General features: G+C 39.9%; 1 protein-coding gene across 1 annotated transcript in view; it reads left to right on the plus strand.

The window, feature by feature from the left end:
• LMAN1 (lectin, mannose binding 1) overlaps positions 1-10,829 on the plus strand; it is a gene marked incomplete in the record, with an annotated part of 407,951 nt that extends 397,122 nt beyond the window's left edge. The window contains 1 exon segment of the mRNA XM_044066156.1: positions 9,429-10,829. Within this exon segment, the coding sequence (XP_043922091.1) occupies positions 9,429-9,465 (37 nt within the window).
• Between the last annotated feature and the right edge of the window lie 11,123 nt (positions 10,830-21,952).

The raw sequence follows: 21,952 nt of genomic DNA on the forward strand, positions 1-21,952 counted from the left end.
GTCGAAAAATGTAGTTCAAAAAATCCCTGGGTCCTTTCCATGATCTGCGTGGAGATGGTTCCCCTTCTGTCCCTGGGGGAAATAATGGAAGATTCCACCCACATGGCAGAGGAGGCGGACGTAGTCAAGGATCTAGAGACACTTTTTCTGACACATCCTACCAGCGTTCCTGAAAGGTGGCCAGATTGTCCACCTCTGAAAGCAGAGAGCTTGGCTAGACATTACAAGAAGATACATGGGTGCAGAGGATTATTTCCAGAGGTTATGTATTACCCCCCATGATAAAATTCCCAATATTCCACTCAGTCAGAGGAAAGAAGCAGCACAATAAATTAAAAAAAAAAGTTGCTAGAAAAGTCATCCGAGTTCTCCCCAGACCAGAAAGAACCCAGAACCTACTCAAGATTATTTTTATAGCCAAAGAAAATATGGCACTGGAGACAAGTTTTGGATCTCGGCATTCTGAAAAAAATCAGTTCAGTACATGAAATTCCAGGTAGTCGCATTTGAGTCCATTTTGCCTTTCCTGCACCAGGATGAGTGGATGTGCTAAATAGATCTTCAGGATGCATACTGTCACATAAAAATGAACAGAGTCTCCAGAAGATACCTGCACTTCTGACTGGGAGACCATCATTACCATTTCAAAGCTCTGCCCTTTGGCCTCACCACAGCCCCCCAGAGTGTTCATCAAATGCATGGCAGTAGCAGCAGCCCACTTGAGACTGCAAGGATTCCAGGCATTTCTGTACTTGGATGACTGACTCATAACCGTTCCAGCTAGGCAACTGCTAACTCAGACTACTCCAACTGTGTTCACACCCAGAAATTACAATCCGTCACAACAAATCTCACCCAGAAACATCTCAAGTATTAGAATTCATGGGGGCCTTGTTCAGTTTGGTTTCATTGACAGCCTCCCTTCCCTTACCAAGGGTACAGACTATTCGATTTCAAGTCAAAAAGATAATCCAGAATTCTTCTCTGCTCGATGGATTCTCTAAGCCTTGGGGGTCAGTGTCTGCTGTAATAGTTCTTGATATCCTTCCATATCACTGTTGCGGTATTTACATTTGGGATTCCCTGCCTAGGGCAGCCCCGACATCCAGCCTGTATACCTAAGCCTTAGGTTGCTTTAAGGTACACAATATGTCACATATATGCTGCTCACATAGAAAGTTGGTTTGTGATCACGCACATTCTGGGGAAATCCAGCATTATAGCAGAGAAGTTGAGTAGGTCCATTTTATTGCTTCATGAGTAGTGTCTCAACATGAAAGCTGTGAAAAAGATATTATGCCAGGTCATCCTTGTGATCTCTCTCTCTCTATCTCCCACAAGTGCAACAGGTTCTTTGCCCTGATCCCCCCCCCCCCCCCACTGGGGGAATCGCCAAGAGACGCTTTCCTCCATGGTTGGCCCCGTGGTCTCCTCTACACTTGCCTGCAACTCTTATCCCCAAGTTTCTCCAGAAAGCATCTCGATTGAAGAGCAGTCCTCCTCATTGCCCCTTATTGGCCTTGTCAAGATTTGGTTTCCCTTTCTTTGGCCTCATCTAGTTCATCCATCATGGATTCTGGATTCAGTTCCAAATCTCCCGTCTCGTACGAAGGACATGATTCACTTGGACATTCCAGGCCAAAAGTTGGCTGCTTGTCTTGTCCACTTCTAGACAACCCAGGCTTTCTTCCCCAGTCCATCGCATTCCTTTATTACCTTAGTTACCACTAGGAAAATTTAAAGAAGTAAATGGAAACTATTTTTTTTTTGGGCACAACAGAGACATTAACCCTTTTTCAGCACCAGTACCTAATGTTCTTGAGATTTTGGCTAAAATTTTTAATGAAGGGACTAGCTCCTCAACTGTTAAAGTAAAACTACCTACGATTTCTAATTTTCACATAGGTCTAACAGTTCCACCTTAGTGTCTTCAAAGCTTTGTAAACCCTTTATAAGGGGAGCCTTTCTTGACCCCTTTTTAAAGATCCAACTCCACCATGAGATTTCAGTTTAGTTCTGCAAGCTTTAACTCTGTCTCTATTTGAACCATGAGCAAAGTGTGAACTAAAACTTTTAACCTGGAAAACTGTCTTTTCAGTAGCTATAACCTCTGCTAGAAGAGTAGGATTTCAAGCCCCATCTCTTAAGCCCCCTTAATTTTCCATAAATTTGGGTTATCGTTACGAACCAACCCATTCTTTCTTCCAAAGTTGGTGTCCGAATCCAACATCATTCACTCAGTCTTCTAGTTTTCTTTCCAAATTTCACAAACTGAGGAGAATATATGTTACATTTGTTGGACGTTCATAGATATTCTTCTCTTTGCATAGAACGGAAGATTTAAGAAAATCCGATCAGTTATTTGTTGTCTTTGTGGAATCAAAATTGGACAAACTGGTTACCGCAGTAACTTCAGCGAAATGGCTAATTGATTACATTTCCTTTGTCCACAGTAAAATTGAGCTTGTGTTTGTCAAAACCTTTAAGAGCTCATTCAGCCAGGTCCATGGCAACTTCATCAGTATTTTTATCCAGAATTTCCATGGACTATATTTGTGTAGCTGCAACTTGGGGCTAATCCTCATACCATTATTACTCATTACAAATTAGATCTGATCTTGAGGGGGGGGGGGGGAGAGCAGCCTTCAGCTCAACAGTGCTCAGGAATATCCTTTCTTAGAGTCCTCCCAAGATTTAGGTAACTGGGGACTCTGTCCCACTTGTTGAGGAATGAATTAAAATTGACAAAATCAAATAAAGAAGCTGTGTACTCAACATAATGTTCATCTGCGTTGTCCATTTTCATTTTTCCTCAGCTTCCCTCCTCTAACATTTTGTTTGTGGCTTTTGGAAGTATGAGAAGATGCTAAAGGAATCTGTGTTCTTTCCTTTGAGCTCCAGATACTGTTTTCTCATATGATTGTTTCTATATTTCTAATGAGCAAAAATGTCAGCAAACAAGATCATTATGAGGAAGGGAGAAGCTTGAGAGTTTTCAGTAACTTTGAGCTGTCCTTCCTTCAGGGATAATTGCAATCCAATCAGACATGTCCGTAGTCTGGTATGTCAACAAACTGGGAGGAACCAGGTCTCTGTCGGGAAGCTTGAAGAATTTGGCAATGGGCAGTCACTTCCAACCCCTTTCTTATAGCAGTGCATATCCCGGGGACTCCATGATTGCAGACAAACTGAGCAGATGTATCTTCCTGCCTCATGAGTGGTCTCTCAATCACAATGTAGTGACTAAGATCTATTGATGGAGTCAGCCTTGCTGAGACCTGTTCGCCTGTCCCATAAACCACAAATGCAGCAGCTACTTTTTGCTGATCCCCCCTCGCAGGGATTCACCAAGAGATGCACTTTTTCTCGATTGGCCCTGAGACTCCTATATGCCTTTCCCCCAATTCCACTGATTCCCCAGTTTCTGAGGAAAGCCCAACGGTTGAGAAGCAAAGTGATTCTCATTGCTCCTTACAGGCCTCGTCTGGTTCACCACCTGTGGACTCTGAACCCGGCTTCGGACCTACTGTCTCGCAGCCTGTTGCATCCCAGTCTTCAAAATATCAAGCTGACTGCTTGGTTATTCAAGTTCCAGTAATTGCCAGGCTGAATAACTTGTCCTTTCCAGGGCAAAAGATTCTTCTGGTTTCCCATAAACCATCCACTAGGAAGCTTTATCTAAGTAAATGGAAAAAAATTTCAATTTGGGCATGTTCAAACAGCATAGACCCTTTTGCAGCGTCCGTTGATAAGGTCCTGGAATATTTATCTACCTTATTTGAAATGGGGGCATCTACGTCTACAATTAAGGTTCATTTGGCTGCCATCTCAAATTTTCATAACTGGTTTGATGACCATCCCTTGATGTCTCATCATTTATGCAGAATTCTTCTTAAAGGCACGCTGCATTTAAAACCCCCTTTCAAAGACCCTGTAACGCCTTGGGATTTGACCTTAGTTTTAAAATGCCTAGTTCAACAGCCCTTTGAGCCAGCAGCTACTTGTGACCTCACGTTTTTATTCTGGAAGACCCTCTTCCTAGTAGCTATCATGTCTACTAGGAGAATTTCAGTGTTACAGGATTTATGTGTGACTCATCCTTATTATTTTTCACAGACTATCATATAGAACTAATCCCACCTTCCTTCCTAAAGTGATATCAGAGTTTAATATCAACCAATCCATACATTTACCAGTCTTCTTAAATTTCACAAACGAAGGAGAGTGCTCTTTACACTTGGACATCCACAGGCAATTACGTTTTTACTTGGATAAAACAAAATATTCTAGAAAGTCAGACCGACTAGTTCTATCCTTTTCAGAACCCAGATTGGGCAAACCTTATTAAAGGTCACCTTGTCAAAATGGCTAAGAAGACTGTATTACCTTTTATTTACAACCAAAATAACCTCAAGCTGTCTTCTACAGGTAGAGCTCATTCTACTAATTCTGGTTCCACTTCAGCGGTCCTCCATGCCAGGGCTTCTATGGAAGACATATATGCAGCTGCGACTTGGGCTACTCCACATACCTTTATCACTCATTACAAATTAGACATGGTCTCTGGCTTTATGGTGCTCAGGAATATCCTTCCTTAGGGCCGCCCAGGATCTAAAGTACCATGGGACTCTGTCCCAGCAGTCAAGAATAAATGAAGATTGACAACATCAGATAAAGAAGTTATGTTTTGACCATAACGTTCCATCTGTGTTGTCAGTCTTCATGTTTTCTTAACATCCTGTCCTCTTCCTGGAGGTTCAGGTCTTGAAGTTATAGGGTTGTACCTTAGAAAGGGTTTCTCTATTTTCTTAACTGTTATGCAAACTCGATCTGAGATAACTGGAGAGAGAGGCATTCTGGGTATAGCCTTGGCTTGAGAGTTTTTGGCTGGAGTGAGCTCTGTATTACAGCAGAGTCTGCTCTGAGAGGTTGGAACCAAACTCAACAGTCATAAATGAATGAAGATCAACAACACAGATGGAACATTGTGGTAAGAACACAACTTTTGTTTTTGTTATATCAGGCTTGAAGGGTATTAATGCCCGTGCTTGAAATATTTGTATGTATGTAACCTTCAAAAAAACACAATTATAGACTTCGCACTTAAGTCCAGCTTCACAGCAAATTCCAACAGCAAGACAATCTGGACCACCAGGCAGATAAACAATAGTTTAAAAAAAATGCAGTATGTTAGCCCTTTCAGGTTTGAAAAACCCTTCTTCAGACAACATACAAAAGTTTTGAACACCTTTTAAAATACATAACAGCCAATCAAAAACTCAGTAAAAAGCCCACCTCTTTTTTAAAAAAGGCTTGTTAGGAATGCCACCATTCAAGCTCTGTGCTCTGTCAGCACCCAGATTAATTATCCATCTAGTTTCACTACATTCTGTTATTTCTCAAATCACCTCATTGCTGTTGGAATTTTGCTGTGAAGCTGGACCTTAAGTGCGAAGTCTACACTTGTGTTTTTTTGGCTGTTTCTGATAGTGTTGTCTTCGTACACATGGCTGAACAGTATCTTGAGGACATTGAGTTGAGCTACCGTCCAGTACTGTCTGCTGCTGCCAAAGTAAGTGCAGAGAGAATGAAGCAACTTATTGCCACTGATAACAATCCGTTGTTGAATTTAAACTTGGCCAACATGACTGTTCCCCCTTTGGGGAATAATGAAGAGCTAGAGTGTGATGTCTCCTTTTTGGAGCAACTGAAAACTTTAGAAAAAGGCTTGTATAAGATGAAACGCCTACAGTGGCAAAGACTGCATTTTGAGGCATGTTTGTATCATAAAATTATTCCTAGAGGCATGAGGGTGCTCTGCATGCCCACTTGTGGGGAACTGTATCCTACCTTGTTGGCCAAATGACAGTAGCTTAATCTGGACACTAGTTTTGCTTACATGAAATTGTTGATAGATTTTTTCTTACCTATGAAGAAAAAACTAGTGAGTTCAATTGAATCACAGCAGAAACCGAACTGCAATTTAAGGATGAATATCAGGTTAAGCTTAATGACCTGTAATGTGCTGTTGACTGCTTATGACTCCAAAATGCAACAGATTAAAACGAAAAAACTTTCAAGAGACTATAAGGATTTTGTGCAGGGGCATATTTATACATGCCAAGGGATGTCTCACCATGGAATCAGCCTTCTGTGACATCTAATCGGCAGGCTAATGAACATTCCACCTTAAATTCAGGTCTAAGAGACAATGGAGCTGATAATAGGGATCAGGATGGAAGTGATGACATCATCAAACGTAGACACAGCACCTAGGCAAGAGACTACTGTGGAGGTGATTAACCAGCAGCAGACAATGCCACAAGAGACTTCTAACACCACACAGATGGTGTTAAACAGTACTAATGTGCTGGTAGCTTGATCAGAAACCATGAGTTCTTCTTTTCATGTTTTGTTTATGTGTACATGTGAAGAAGAAAGAGAGCCTGAACAGATGTCATTCATTGAATCACAATGCAAAGAGGAGAAAAACATCCATGATGACTGCCAGTGGCAATAGAGACTGTAATGTATGTAATATTTCTGATTACATTTTATCTGATGCTGAAAATTGTTTTGAGCAAGGGACTTGCATTTATTCGAAGTACAGGATCAAGTTTTAGTGACTGTTAGATTTGAGAATGTTTACCCAAAATGTTGAATTGAAACGTATTTATGGTACAGAATCTGTTCCTAGGGACTGTACTCTTAGGCAGCCGAGTACATTTAACCCCCGTCAGTCAAGTGGTTGAAACTTATAAAAACTTGTGAGGATGATATTTTGCAGTTTTTGAACACAAAAAACAAGCATGTTTTTCATAACATGAACTGGGAGCAATGTCAAGCATTAAGGACACTTATAGAGAATAAGAATATCATAATAAAACCTGCTGACAAGGGAGGGGCAGTTGTAGTCATGAACGGTGAATTCTATCATAATAGCGTTCTTATGTTAAGGGACTCAAATACTTATCAGCAATTAACACCAGTTGATATCAATAGGATTATTGGTAAAGTTAAGCACGAGTTTTCTAACTTAAGGTTAAGCAACCGTACACAGTCACTTGGGTCCCAATGCTGACTGTACGGATTATTTGTTAGCAACCCTGGATATAAACAGTTTGTTTACAGTAATTACAAAAGAATATGGCTTGATGGCCATTGAGGCCTTTTTGCAACAAGCACAAATCTTGAGTCAAACTGATTTTGACAGTGTATGTTTACTGTTAGACTGTGTTGAGCAACAATATTTTTATGCATCATAATTGTTTCTATAGTCGGAGCAGGGGGGATGGCCATGGGCACCCCCTGCGCAAACTCATATACCAACATAGTGTTGGCATATTGGGAGGCTCAAGCAATATTCAAGGCAAACCATTTATGGAGGGGGGTACCTGAGTTATGTCCATTTTGTGGACGATGTCTTCCTGCTTTGGACAGGGACAGAACAGCTTTGAGTTTACCTACCTGGAAAGCACCACTGATTTTTCTGAGGATTAGTATTTCACTCTCAGATACAACTATAGATTTCTTAGATGTCTGAGTAATGAAAAACACAGAGAAACTGATTGAGACTGTGTTATATAGGAAGGAATGCAGGAGAAACTATCTCCTAGCCTATGATAGTATGCACCCCAGATATACATTTAACAATATTGCTTAGGGACAATTTTTTCCAACATCTAGTTTATGTACTAATGATGAGACTGAAGTCTGCAGAATTGATGGTGAACCTAAAAGGAAGAGGATATAATCAGAACATAATACACCGGGCATTTAATAAAAGGAGAGGTTGAATAAAGCAAAACCCTGGTTTTCTGGAAATGTACAGGTGCATGACAGGGGAGACTGATATATGCGGGCAGCCCATTCGAGTTGCTTTGAAATATAGTAACAATGTGGGGGGCATATATGACATTATTCGCCAAAATTGGAAAATCTTAACTGATGATAGAGTGAAGGCGTTAATAACTCTGGAACCCACATTTTGTTTCAAACGTAGTAAGAATTTAAAGGATTTGCTTTGTACAGACCAACAGGGGGTTAGGAAACCTGTCATGGGGCAACAAGGGACATTCCCCTGCAGACTTTGCAAAGTTTGCCAGTAAATTAGACATAACACATTCATCCATCCACTGTCTGGAAAGAGCTATTCATTGAAACAATATGCTGACTGTTTGACCAGCAATATTATATACTTGGCTGACTGTATGTAATGTTAATTTTATGTGAGTAAAACAAATTCTATATTGAAAGACAGGGTGTTGCAACATATGTCAGCTATACGTACAGCCAGTTCACACAATGCCCTGTATCAGCATGTAAAGCAATATCCTGGGCATGTATTTTCTTTTATGGTTTTGTAGGTTATTCATCCAACCAGGAAGGAGGGGGAGGGGTGATTTGACAAATATAATGGAATGTATTGAAACTAGATGGATAATTAGTCTGGGTGCCGATAGAGCACTGGGCTTGAGTGGTAGTATTTCTATTGAGCCTTTTTTTTAAAAAGAGGAGGGGTTTTTACTGAGTCTTTGATTGGCTGTTATGTATTTTAAAAGGTGTTCAAAACTTTTGTATTTTGTCTGAAGGAGGGTTTTTCAAACCTGAAAGCGCTAACCTACTGCATTTTATTAAACTACTTTTTTTATCAGGCTGGTGGTCCAGATCATCTGTTTTTGATAAATGTAACGTTTGTTAGAGGACACTAGGTACTGTAGAGGTTCCCTACCATCAACAAGTTGAAAACTGTCTGATTCTTAAATATGAGAATGTTGACTTGAACTTTTTCTGCACAGAGTGGTTAATTTATGTCACATTGCTGTTTAAAGCAATTTTTGGCAAGCATGGCTTGAACCTGGGGGGGGGGGGGGGGGCAGAATCGTATAGAATGAACTTGTATAGTACTTCTGCTATTGTTCTCTTCCTCCCTGCCAGTGTGTTCCCTTCTTTCATTCCATGGTTTATCAAATCATTTGCAAGAGAATTTTAGTGAAAGTAGGTCATTGTTTTTGTTTCTACAGAAGACATCTATCTTTGGCACTGGGGAATTGTGGTTGATCACCTGGTTGGTAGAGTTCACTGTAGAAAGTTGATGGAGTTATGCATGTAGCTTAGATTTTTTATTTACTGTAATAGCCCTTAAAACTGGCTATTTGGTTATTTTTTTGTGATTTCTTATTTTACTTTTTTGTGATTTCTTATTTTACTTTTTTGTACATTTCTGTGTTTTGTTTCTTGTTTCGTGGTTGCTCCAGCCTGCTTTGTAGGTGTGCATTATGCATAAGTTAAGTATCCTTTCTTTGTGTTTTCAGAAGTCCCATAAGTTCAGTCAAACCGTTTATTTCTTAGTTAACCTATATTTCATGTGAATGGATTCAGTGAGTGGATACATCATGTATTCATTTGTGTTTTTTTTTTTTTCACAGAAGCCAACAAGAGGCTGCTGCCAAGAAGTTCTTTTGATGAAACTTTTGTAAAAGATTGTGAAGATCTATATAAATAAAGGACTGTATAATAGTCTGATTTTTAACAGACTAAATTATTGTGTATTTTGTTAAAATTATGAATTATTTTCGTTGATGTTTGTAACTTAAGTACTTTTGGTACATGCATTTTTGGGTAGAATTGATCATAGGTAAGAGAAACAGTACCATTTATTTTTAATTTTAACTGATTGTGTTGCAACACATTTGCCAGCCATTTTTTTGTAACTGTGATGCAAGTCTTAACCAAAATTACCTTTAAAAAGTATTATTTTAGTTGCAGGCATTAAGTGTTAATTCCTCGCTTGCACTATGCATTTTAAAGTGTTATTTAATTTATCGGTATAAGGCCTACTTTAAAAATGACTTTATCCAAATAAGATTGTTTTCTTCTGTATTTATGCTCTTCATTGAGGTTTGTTTCAGTACTGATATAAATGGCAAATGCTGTTCAAACACCGTTATTACATAATGCTGACAATTTTAAGTCAATGTGCTTTTGAAGAAACCATTGCATTTCTAAGCTAGAATGTTTCCCTTCTTAGTTACAAATTTTTGTCCCTAACAGAAAGAATAGCTTTATATGTGTTATTTTCACAATGTGTCACATTAGCTGTTAAAACAAGTAATAAGTATATTTTAACAGTTTTAATTTTTACAGGAAATTACTGCCTGTAACCAGCTCAACACAATTATGTCAGAGCTTCTGTTTTTCTAGATTTTTCACTTGGGTATTCACAAAGTCCTTCTTATCAAAAACACAGCAACTTTTGTTGATAAGGTTCTGTTCAAGAGAACCATTGATTGTTCTAAGATAGCTGTTGAGCCACGATTTCAGATTTCTGTGTGCAAATACAAGTTAATGGTTAGAATTATTTCTAGACTTAAATTAAAGCTAGCAAAATCAAAGGTGTTGACTAGCAGCAGTCCTGTGCCTCCATATTGTACTTTTTTTTTTTTTTTTTTTTTTGTGGAGCGCACAAACATATTATCACTTGTAGAGGCCAAAAGATGTTTACATTTGTCTAACCTAGTTTTTTCAGCATGGCCTTGAATATAAAGATAGGGTTGCTAATCTAACAAAGCTCATTTTGTATCTACACAAGGTAACCATTGAAAGTAATGCATTTATTTATTAATGTGTAGGGACTGCTTTTGGAGAAATGTGTACATTTTTTAAATCTTAGGTGAGGTTGGGCAGCTTTGAGGTGAGGAGTATAAAATGTCAGTTTCTGGCTACATCTCTGAATAAAATGGCAGACTCCTGTAACATTTGAGCAGTGGAATTATGTTATGACTTTGAAATAAAGCTACAGGGGTATAAGTACTGCTGCATTTTGTTAAGTCTTGTCTACAGTTTTATTTCTTCTTTTCTGTAGTCCATTCAAGGCAGTGTATAAAGTAGCCACTGTTTGTCAGGTGGCTGCAATAGTACTGTTTAGTAGCTGACATAATCTGTTTCTTATAAGTAATGGAGACATTTTTAAGAATACATGAATGACATTTAATTGTGACTTCTGTTTTATTGTGTATAGTGAATCTCTAAACGATATACTTGAAAGTGTCCTTACCTATTGTAATTGTTGAATTTATCTACTTTAGACTGAGATACCACTAAAATTCTGAATTACAGCACATTCATGCATTTTCCTTGTATATTGAATTTACAGTTTGCTTCTTTTTATTAAAATTATGAAGTGTACGTAGTCATGAATACATGCAGGTTTTTAAAAACTGTCCGACATATTGGAACCCAACTGATTTCACTCATTTGTTTACCTTTGCCTTACGTGGCAAGCAGTCTTTTGCTGGAAAATTAGTTGCGGTTTAGTTACATTCCTAATGCATTGTAGGTTTACGTAAAATTTAGAAAAATTAGTACAGATGTTTAAGCAGATGTGATTATTTGCCTGTGTTCTTAGAGAGATCTATTCATCAGCTTATAAAGTACCTGAATATCAAGAGAAAACTTTTTACAGTCAGTTGTTGGCTCTACAAGAGAGAGATGATGTTTGCTGTAGGTTCTTGCAGTCTGGGGTTTGTAGACTGTTTATCACCAAGGTGGTTTGCATGATAACTTTCAATTATCTTGGCTGATTTCAGGAGCCTGATGTTTTACATTCTAGTCATATAACCAGCAGTTGTGGACCTGTGGTTTCTTACAGTTCAAAAGCTATGTCTGTTACAGCTGGCATTGTTGCTTACATCATGGTGTGGCATTGACTTGACATTCTTAAACAAGACTCTACTTGATTCCAACCTTTAGTGTCATCTGGTGGTCTTGTTTACTTCTAGTTACCTCAGCTAGCTAGCACCATAGATGTGACAGCACGGGGAAAGGGGTGGTTATGTACTTTAATTTAAAACTGGACCTAACTCAAGTTCTCATCTTGGGACTAAAACACTTGAATGCATTATAGAAGTAAGAACAATTCTCAGATTCTTTCTTCTCCACTGTCCACCATATGGTGTGAGGTAACTTCTACATGTGTTAGATTTCTCCTCTGTGCAGATCTGTCGTACCCAGACTGGTTAGTGTTTGGTGATTTTAACGTGGAGTAGCCAATCATGAAGTACTTTGTATTTATTCAGGTTATTACCTCTGCTGCCTGCTTGCACAACTACTCCTTGGACATGCAGTTGCAACTTGGATAGTTATCTTGGGTATTAGGATGGAACCAGTCTGATTTCCAGTCACTCCAGTTTAGCATTGAGCTACCTTGTTTCAAGTCCCCCCTGTAATGTTGAATCTTTTGAGTTCAGGAAATCTTTCTAATAAAAATAAGATTTGTGTCCTCTCATTGACAAGTTCTTCTATAATTGAAGTGCAGGAGGACAGCATTGGTATTGCTAAACAATGCAATAATTCTGAGCCAAGAGGATTTAACTTGTTTTGATATTGGAATTGTCACTTGAGGGTTGAGACTGTGATTATTAAGTCAACTTTGTTGGATAGTGGAAAATATGAAGACCAGACAGATGCATACATACCTGCCTTCTTGAGGGCAAATTGCCACTGACCCTGCATTATTCAGGGTACTAATTGGTGTTCTGTTCTAAGTAGGAAGACTGTTGCTCTCTCCAGGAAGGTCTTAGCTGCATGGATTTGATGGACATACTTTTGTAGTTGGTGAGCAGACTGCTGTCCAGTCTGCCTCATAATCTAGAAAGTCTTTATTTTCATACAGCTGTGAGTTGGTGTGTTGATTCTTTGTAGACATGGAGATGGGGATTGGGGGGGGGGGTTGTCCTGAGTACACAGTGGCTTTGCATTTACCCAAGACAGAGGTTTGCCAGATTAAAGTCAGCAAGCTTTTTAGAGTTCTAATTTTGTAGAGTTCTTGCTACTATGCCTTGCTTTGTAGGGCTTTGGACCCTTTTATTTTGAAGTCTGTCCAATTCTGTATGAGAATTTGGGCATTTCCATTGGTTTAAAAGGAGAACTGGATTACCCCTAGCTTCAAGAATTTTACCTTGTATTGAGGCTCTCTATAGAGAGATCACCTCATCTCTAATGTTCCCTGCAATAGAAAGGTTATTTTTGCTACCATTCTATATGCCACTTCCTCCACGATTATGTGATCAACACAACAGTGAGACTGTCTTGAGCAATGATCTTTTAGTAAGACATTATCAGAGGTGTTATTCCATCTTGGTCCTTAAACTCTGATACCTTTGACATATTTGGTCACTTGGTCTTGCAGCATTGGTTTGTGTTCTGCTCACAAGACAGTACGCAAAGGGTGTTCTCTGGTGCTAAATTTTTCCTCCGGCCAATTCTCAATTTTAAACTCTACAGGGCTCCATTTTTCATTCACCATTTGCATGCTTCCAGTCAGTGAGGTGGTCTAATAGAGATGTGTATAACTACTGTAGATGTGCTGATAACACTCCTTTTAATTTCTTATGAATATGGGAAGTACTCAGACCCGCTTAAGAACTACTTGCAAGACATACTGAGTTGGATGTTGACATGCTTAGTTCCTCCAAGACATGGCCAAAACTGCAGCCATGACCTTGCTGGCCACATTGAGGGATCTCCACAAGATCTCTCTATATTTCCCATATTGTTTGTAGTGCTGTTGGGTTGACTTTGTCCAAAGTAGTCTTCAGACATCAGTTGCCATTTTAGAACCAGCTTTGTTGCGACTTGAGGGGCATCTGTCATACCAAGCATCTTGTTCCATCATGAGGACCTATCAGTTTTTTTTGCAGTCCTTGGAAATGTTTTTGGTAGTGACAATTGCAGTGCACTTTACCCAGGGCATTCCAACACTGAACTTGACAGATTGCTGAGGCTTATAAAATCATGTATACAGGAGCCACCAGGTATAGTTCTCGCCCCTTAGATTTGTCAACCTGTTCGAGTCATTGTTAAATATATCGTCCTCAAAATCTTTGATTAAAGCCCTATATGACCAGAGGAGCTGTTGCTGCTCTGTCAGCTGCCTTTTGCTCTGGTTTGGCTGCTTTAAGACTGCTTTTTGTAATCCCTAGAACTAATCTCGATTCATTGAGATTTATATCCTCCTGCTAATGTGCCACTAAGTTACTGAGTTTTTTTACCAAGGCAGCATTTTGAAGGCAGATATTGTTTGCTAGGAGGTGTATTAAAACTCCCATTTCACAGAACATTTTAAAATCCACTTCAGAACTAGTCCTTAAGTATGTGTTTATGTAGAGAGGAATTAAAGCTTCCAGTCTGAATTGTGATGTGCTGCCAGACTGTGCTTCTTGCTGGACGTTCCTTGTTTTCCTGGGACATGCAAGTACTGAATAAGAAAGAGGTTTTCCATTCCTATGTTGTCTTTAGACCACTTCAAATTCCAAAGTAAATGAAAATCACAAAAAAAAAAAAAAAAAAATGGAAGTGAAGGCAGTTTTGCTAAAAGTCCTAATTTGGAAACTTTTTTTTGCTTTGAGGATGTTGATAATGCCATTACAGAAACATGGTGTAAAGATGCAAAGTATTACCTCAGATTCCAGGGTGTACCTCCTTTCATTATTGCAGTCCTAATGAGATAGGAATGAATACCTAAAACTAAATGGTTTTCAGTATGATTAAACGTGGCTTTAGAATAGCTTACAATTTAATTTGTAAAGCTTGTGATTGTAGCAGTATGTTTGGGGCAGCTGCCCCTAAATGGAGGGGTAAATTTGATTTGTGGAAAGTATGTACTTTTTGTGTTTGTGAATTTAAAAGGGTTTGAGGTTTAAAATGTATTTAGTTTCTTGTTTGTTTTTTTTTTATTGAAGCAAAAATACTAGGAAAACATGACATGGCTTCAGTGATGAGAAGCAGCTACTTTATACAATGTCTGCCTGCCAAACATGAACTTGTAAACCGTATTCAAAACAATCGTCATGCAGGATATATAGAGCCGTAGCTTTTAATCAGAATGCCATCTTTATCATTATCATGGAAAGTCAGTGGCATTTCACATATAAACAGCAAAAAGTACTGAGTACCAGGGAGAAAAGAAAGGGTTATAACTGTGAGAGGGGGGTAAAGGAGCGAGAGAAGGAAAAAAGAATGGGAAAATGGTAGATTTTTGTTAAGAGTTATTGGCAGTGAAGGAATATTACCCTGGCCATGTATGTACATTCCACCCAAACTGTTATGAAGCTTGAGTGAATTTTGAGAGAAATTAGTGTTCAGAAGGGAATATTTTATGGGTGGTGACTAGAACCTGATTTGCATTATTGAGGATGTAGCGGGGGAATTAAGGGAAAATGTAGCAAAGGAAGGTAGATTTCTGAAGAAAGTTATGCAGATTTTTGGAGTGGAAGATGTGAGACTACATTTCACAGCAGCATGGATATTTAGTTGAAAGCTTTGAAATATTTCAGATTCTATAAAGACTAAAATAAAGATGTAGAACAATGAAGTGCAAATGAGAGACTGGCATTTTCCTACTTGTTTGTTAAAAAGAGAGGAATTTAAGGCATGGATAGTGGAAATGAGTGATCAGGAAAGATGCATTTTTTTCCTGAAGGGATAGCCAGGGAGTGTGGGATAAAATGAAGATGGAGCTTAAAATATTATAGAAATAGTATGTATAATATATGGGAAAAGCACTGGAAATTATGTAATGTTTGCCAAAGATTGAAGTATTGCAGAATATGGAGAATCTCACAGAACAAGAGTAATTGCTGAGTGAGTATAGGAAAATAAGGGAGTAGTTGGATGAGTGTAGAAAGGTTGCTGTTAACCATATATTTTTGATAACTCCAGAGCAGAAAAACTCTTTGCACAATAACTTGGGACAGCAGAAAGTAGAAAGGGATATCATCAAATATAGGGAGCCTGTGACAGGAAAGCTAACCAGAAATCCTTCAGCGATATTAGAGATGTTTTGGAAATTGAAATTTGTATAAAGCAGAGGATAGGGGAAACAACAAAAAAAAAATATATATATATAAATGGAAATCCTTTTTGGAAAAATTCGCTGTCAAGGTTAGAAGAGAATGAGGCTCAAGAATTAACTAAGATAGGAAGGATGAGAGAAAAATGTATTGTCAATCAACAGGGAAGTCTCCAAGAACAATTGATATTCCTGAGGAAGTTTGGAAGATAGGAATGATGAAGGTGGTGACAAAGATTTTGGAGATTTTGGTTAATACTTTAAAATGAGGGGACAGTGCCGGCATCTTGGAAGAAAGCTAAACAAGATAGACTCCTGCATTCCCAGCTTCATATAGACTCATTTCAATTTTAAATTGCTTATTTTCTTAACTAGAAGCATCTTTATTAAATTATCACTTATGAGACACAGTCATACATTATATAAATGAAAACAAACCATATTGACACAGTCCTTGTTGCAAGTATTTTACATCAATAACCGTCCTGGCACAAGCATAGTTGCAAACATTATACATTACTTATAATGTATCCCAGTTACCTCTTTCTTCCCCATTACACCTCCAACATTTAGTCTACTTGGAGTATAAAAATATCTATGTAAACCAGAGATGGCAAACCTTTTGGGCTCGGCATGTCAAAAAATTGGAAAATTTCTGTTTTGAGGCTGCTGGCATGTCACCCCCACCCCAAGCGAACAAAAGACAATTCTTTACATATTTATTTTTAAAAAAATACAGTCCAGTCGTGTGCTGCTACATATTATAAAAGTAAAAGAAAAATCAGTGACTTACAATAGAGTAAACAATGTTCGCACTGATAATTGGGCTTAAGATAGTGCATCAAAGAATTACCCTACTTTTAATAGTAAGGATTGGACTGAAAAAAAAATATGGAATATACTGCATTTGATGTGATTGACATCAATTAATGACTTTTTTGTTGCTGAGTTTTAATACGTGCAGCTTCACATATTTCTTGTATTTTTGTCCATTCAGATGTTGTTCATCTCACATTGCTGCAGTCCTTACATATGGGGGTAGTCCGCTGTCCTCGGTCGGCCCGAATACCAAAGTATTAGGCTGACGTCGGTCAAGGCGCTTAGAACTGACATCAGGACGTCAGGGTACAAAAGCGCATGACCGACGTCATATACTCAGTCTTTTTTTGCCGCATGGTCCGATGCAGAAGCAGCGTTGCAAGTGCCGTTCGGCGTTCTGAAATTTTTCGAGTTTGGAGTTTCAGACCGAATCCAAGTTGGCTAAGTACCCCGTTGGGGAATATTTTGTTTTTTTCTTGCCTCAGTTTATTACCGGATGTCAGAAAAAGTGAATAATTGTATTTCTTGTGAGAAACAGATACCGCATAGGGATTATCATTCTTTGTGTATTCCTTGTTTGGGGCCTGAGCACGACGTCGGGTGTCGCTTTTGTGCTAGGTTTAATAAGCGCACTATTAAGCGAAGATTGGATTGTGCTAGGCTAGTCTTCGGCAAGCGGTGCAATTATAATATGCCGTCGGATACTCCGACGCCCGCTTCCACGAAGAAGCGCAAAGACAAAGCGGTTAAACCCAGGCATGATGAGTCGTCCGTTCCGGACGCCGGTTCTTTAGAGGTTTCAGTGGAACCGGTGGTACCGATGGAGGCTTCTCTGGAGTCTCAGGGGGAGACTTTGATTTTGCAGGATGTGGCCTCTCATGAGGCAGGTCAGGCTGAGGGGGCTTCTCAGATTACTGTACTCCCTTCCCTTCCCAGGGTGATTAGGCCCTCTCCTTCTGTTTCCAAGGCTTCTTCCAGAGGCAGGCCAGGTTTGTCTTCGGTTGGTGTCAGTCCTAGTTCTGCAGGGTCTGTACCTAAGAAGCACATGCTTAAGATGGCAGAAGATTTGATTACTCTGATTAGAGGTTCTATGCCCCCTCCTGATAAGAGGCCTAGGGTAGAGCCAGAGTTGGAAAGTTTTGAACAAGCTTCAGATGATTCAGAGTCATCGGCTGAAGACATGCAGGAATTCACTCCTTACTCTGATTCTGATGCAGAAGATTCCACTCCTTCTGCTTCACCTCCAGAGGATTTTTCTTTTTCAGAGACACTTCATTCTATGAGGGAACATTTTAAGTGGGAAGGTCAGGACTTCTCTGATTCACGGAAAAGGCTAAGGGAATTTTTGTTTTTACCCCAGCATAGGCCCTTAGCTATACCCCCTGTTCTGGATGTTGTGCAAGATGTGTTTTCAGAGGCTTCCCTTAATCCTGATTCTCTGCCTCCTGCGCCAGTTAAACCTGATAGGTATTACAGGGTGCCTGAGGCTCATAAATATCTCTATAAGAGTCCCAGGGCGGATCCAGAAACTATTAGTCAGGGACCTAAGGGTGTCAGGGCCTCTGTTGTAAAGAATCCAGTCCCTCTAGATAAAGAGGCTAGAGTTTTGGATAGATGGGGAAAAAAGGTTTATACCTCTTCTACCTTGGCAATGAGAGCTTTGAATTGCCAATTTCATATGTTGAAATATCAGAATTACCTTCTTTCTCAGTTGAAATCAAAGGTGGATGCTCTGGCAGAAGGAATTGTGTGTAAAGAATTACAAGATTTGGTACATGTCTCTGAACAGGTGGGAAAGCATTCTTTGCAGTGTGGTTTTGATGCTTGCAGGCTTCTTCTAGGGTGGCTGCCACTGGTTCAGTGCTTCGCAGGCACGCCTGGCTTAAGGATCAGAATTTATCTGACCATGTTAAGACAAGGATTTTTGATGCCCCTTTACAGTCTGAAGTGTTGTTTGGTCCTCCGGTGGAGTCAGTCTTGAAAAAAATGGAAAACAAGGCTAAGTCTATGCAGACTGTTAAGGATTTTTTTGCAGGTTCAGCCTCCGAAGTTTAGTAGGAATTGGCCTACTAAGGGGTGGACGTATCCTTCCTCTGATTCTCAGTCTAGGGGTAGATCTAGACGTGGTAGGGGCAGAGCTCAGAGTACCTTCAGGCCTAGAACATGGAGTTCGCCTGCACAATCTTCAAGTGAGGGCAGGGGCCAGTCCTTTCGTAAACAGGCCCAATGACCTACTCTTTCAGCTGCCAGATCCTTCTTGCCTGGCAGCACCTTTGGGAGGAAGGTTGGCACTCTTCAAGGAAAATTGGCTTTTAGTTACCCAGGACAAATGGGTATTGGATATCATACACTAAGGTTACAATTTTTATTTCCATACCTTGCCTCCTTTCAAAGGCATGCCAGACGTTCCTCCTCAGCAAAGACTGGAGGCTCACAAACAGATTTCTCAACTACTTCAAATAGGAGCTATACAACCGGTCCCTCTGTCAGAAGTGGGCCTAGGATTTTATTCTCGCCTGTTTCTAGTACCAAAGAAAGGGAACACGTGGAGACCAATTTTGGATTTATCTATCCTCAACACATATCTGGACATTCCAAAGTTCAAAATGTTGACGTTACAACAGCTTTTACCTCTGCTAGGCAAAGATCACTGGATGGTGACTCTGGATCTCAAAGAGGCTTACCTGCATGTTCCTATCAGGCCCAGTTGCAGGAAATATCTGCGTTTTCGGGCTGGGACTTTTCATTATCAGTTCTCTGCATTGCCCTTTGGCTTATCTACTGCGCCCAGAGTGTTCACAAAGGTTCTGGCTCCAGTGGTAGCCTTCTTCAGGCTAAAAGGAATACAGATTTATCCTTATTTGGACGATTGCCTGATTCTGGCTCAAGAAAAGGACGAACTTCTTCATCATCTACAGTATGTGATGGCAGTGTTAAGATGCCTAGGGTATTCTGTGAACGAAATAAAGTCCAGTCTAGTACCCTCTCAGGACATGTGCTTTCTGGGTGTGAGACTGAACACAGCATCCCAGATGGCCTTTTTGATCCCGGACAAACAAAAGAATCTTTCTCTGTATTTCCATCACTTGTCTCGTCAGTCCAGGCTGACTGCTAGGACAGTCCTTCAAGCCTTGGGGTTCATGGCATCTTGTATTCTGGTACTTCCCAATGCCAAACTGCATATGAGGAAGCTACAATGGTATCTCAAAAATGTATGAACGCAACACTGCCAAGATCTGGACGCTGTCATTCAGATAATACCTTGCATTCAAAAGGAATTTTTGTGGTGGGCTCAGGAATGTCACCTAAACAAGGGACTCTCTGTGACCCGACCAGAGGCGAGTCAGATTCTAACAGATGCCTCAGACAAAGCTTGGGGAGCTCATCTAAATGGAAAATGGGTACAAGACACGTGGCCTGCCAGACTTCAACATTTACATATCAACTTGAAGGAGATGTTAGCAGTCCAGTTTGCATTGATGGCTTTCAAGGAATTACTTCTTCCAGGGCAGGTGTTGATTCAAACAGACAACACAACTGTCATGTGGTACATCAACAAGCAAGGGGGGACACATTCTTACCCTCTATGCAGACAAGCAATGATTTTGTGGGAGACGGCTCTCAGTTTACAGTTAAATCTTCAGGCAAGGTTTCTGCCAGGAGCACAGAACTCCTTAGCAGATGTGTTGAGCAGACAAATAATGGATCCCCATGTATTTCAAAAATTGACAGTGTTATGGGGAACTCCAGATATAGATCTGTTCGCTTCTCCACTAAATTACCAGTTGCCAAAGTTTTGCACAAAAAGGTTTCATCCCACAGCTTGGAAAGTGGATGCTCTATCATTCAATTGGAGCAATCTTCACGTCTATGCCTTTCCACCTCTGCCTCTCCTCCCAAAGGTACTCCTAAAGGTCAGACAGGACAAGCCAACCATGATTTTAATAGCTCCGGATTGGCCTCGACAGCACTGGTACCCATTACTGAGGAGTTTGGTACGAAAGCCTCCATGGCCTTTGCCTTCGATTCCACACCTGCTGTCTCAAGAGAACAGTCGCTTACTCAATGTCAAACTTCAGTCTCTGCATCTAACAGCCTGGCATATTCTGTTCTAGACCCTGGAGGGTCTCGGCTACCACAACAAGTTCTGAATGTTATTTTGGAGGCCAGAAGGCCTAGTACAAGGAAAGTTTACGCTGATAAATGGAGGAGATTTTTAATTTGGTGTACAGCAAAGGACTTTGATGTTTCCAATCCTAATTTAAGTGTTTCTCTTCAATACCTTACTGAGTTATTGGACAAAGGTTTGTCCTTCTCCTCTATTAAGGTTCATGCTGCAGCCATTTCTGCTCACTATGACTGTGATCCACCATTATTTTCTCATCCTTTGTTTAAGCAATTCCTTAGAGGGGCAAAGAATATAAGACCCCCACGTAGAGCTCCTACTCCTGCTTGGGATCTCAATTTTGTGTTGGAGAAACTCACTCTACAACCTTTTGAGCCTGCAGCTACTGCCGAATTGAAATATTTATCATGGAAGACTGCATTTTTGTTGGCCATTACCTCTGCGAGAAGGGTTTCTGAATTACAGGCCCTTATGGCAGTTGAGCCTTTCTTAATTTTCCATAAGGATGGAGTATCTTTGCATACTAACCCTTCCTTTATGCCTAAAGTGGTTTCTAGTGTGGCTTTAAACCAAACTATTCATTTGCCTACATTTTATGCAAACCCCCAAAATAAAGGGGAAAAGATTTTGCACACTTTGGATATACACAGGCAGTTGCGTTATTATTTGAGCAGACCTATAGGGTTCAGGCAGTCTCAGCAGTTGTTTGTTTCTTTTGCTTCGGGTTCTCAGGGCAAACCTGTTTCAAAACAAACTATTTCTAAGTGGATTGGTTTTTGTATTGCATTCTGTTACTCCCATCATGGTAAAGAGGTTCCAGCTGGGATCAGGCCTCATTCCACTAGGGCTGCTGCCACTTCTACAGCCTTTTTAAGGGGGGTGGCTACTAAGGATATTTTGGAAGCAGCTACTTGGAGTTCAGTGCATACGTTTTCCAAACATTATCACCTTCCACTTTACTCTAAATCTAGGGCTGGTTTTGCCACTGCAATTTTACAGGGCATTTTGGCAGCCCCTAATGCTTTATAGTTTTGCCAACCTCCCTTACCTCTGCTTTGGGATTCTACCCATATGTAAGGACTGCAGCAATGTGAGATGAAGAACATAGTACAGTTTTGTACCTACCATAAATGTAGATGTTCGAAGATCCACATTGC

This window comes from Protopterus annectens, chromosome 1.part0, assembly GCF_019279795.1.
Source record: "Protopterus annectens isolate FY-2018-M chromosome 1.part0, PAN1.0, whole genome shotgun sequence".
Lineage (NCBI taxonomy): Eukaryota > Metazoa > Chordata > Ceratodontiformes > Protopteridae > Protopterus > Protopterus annectens.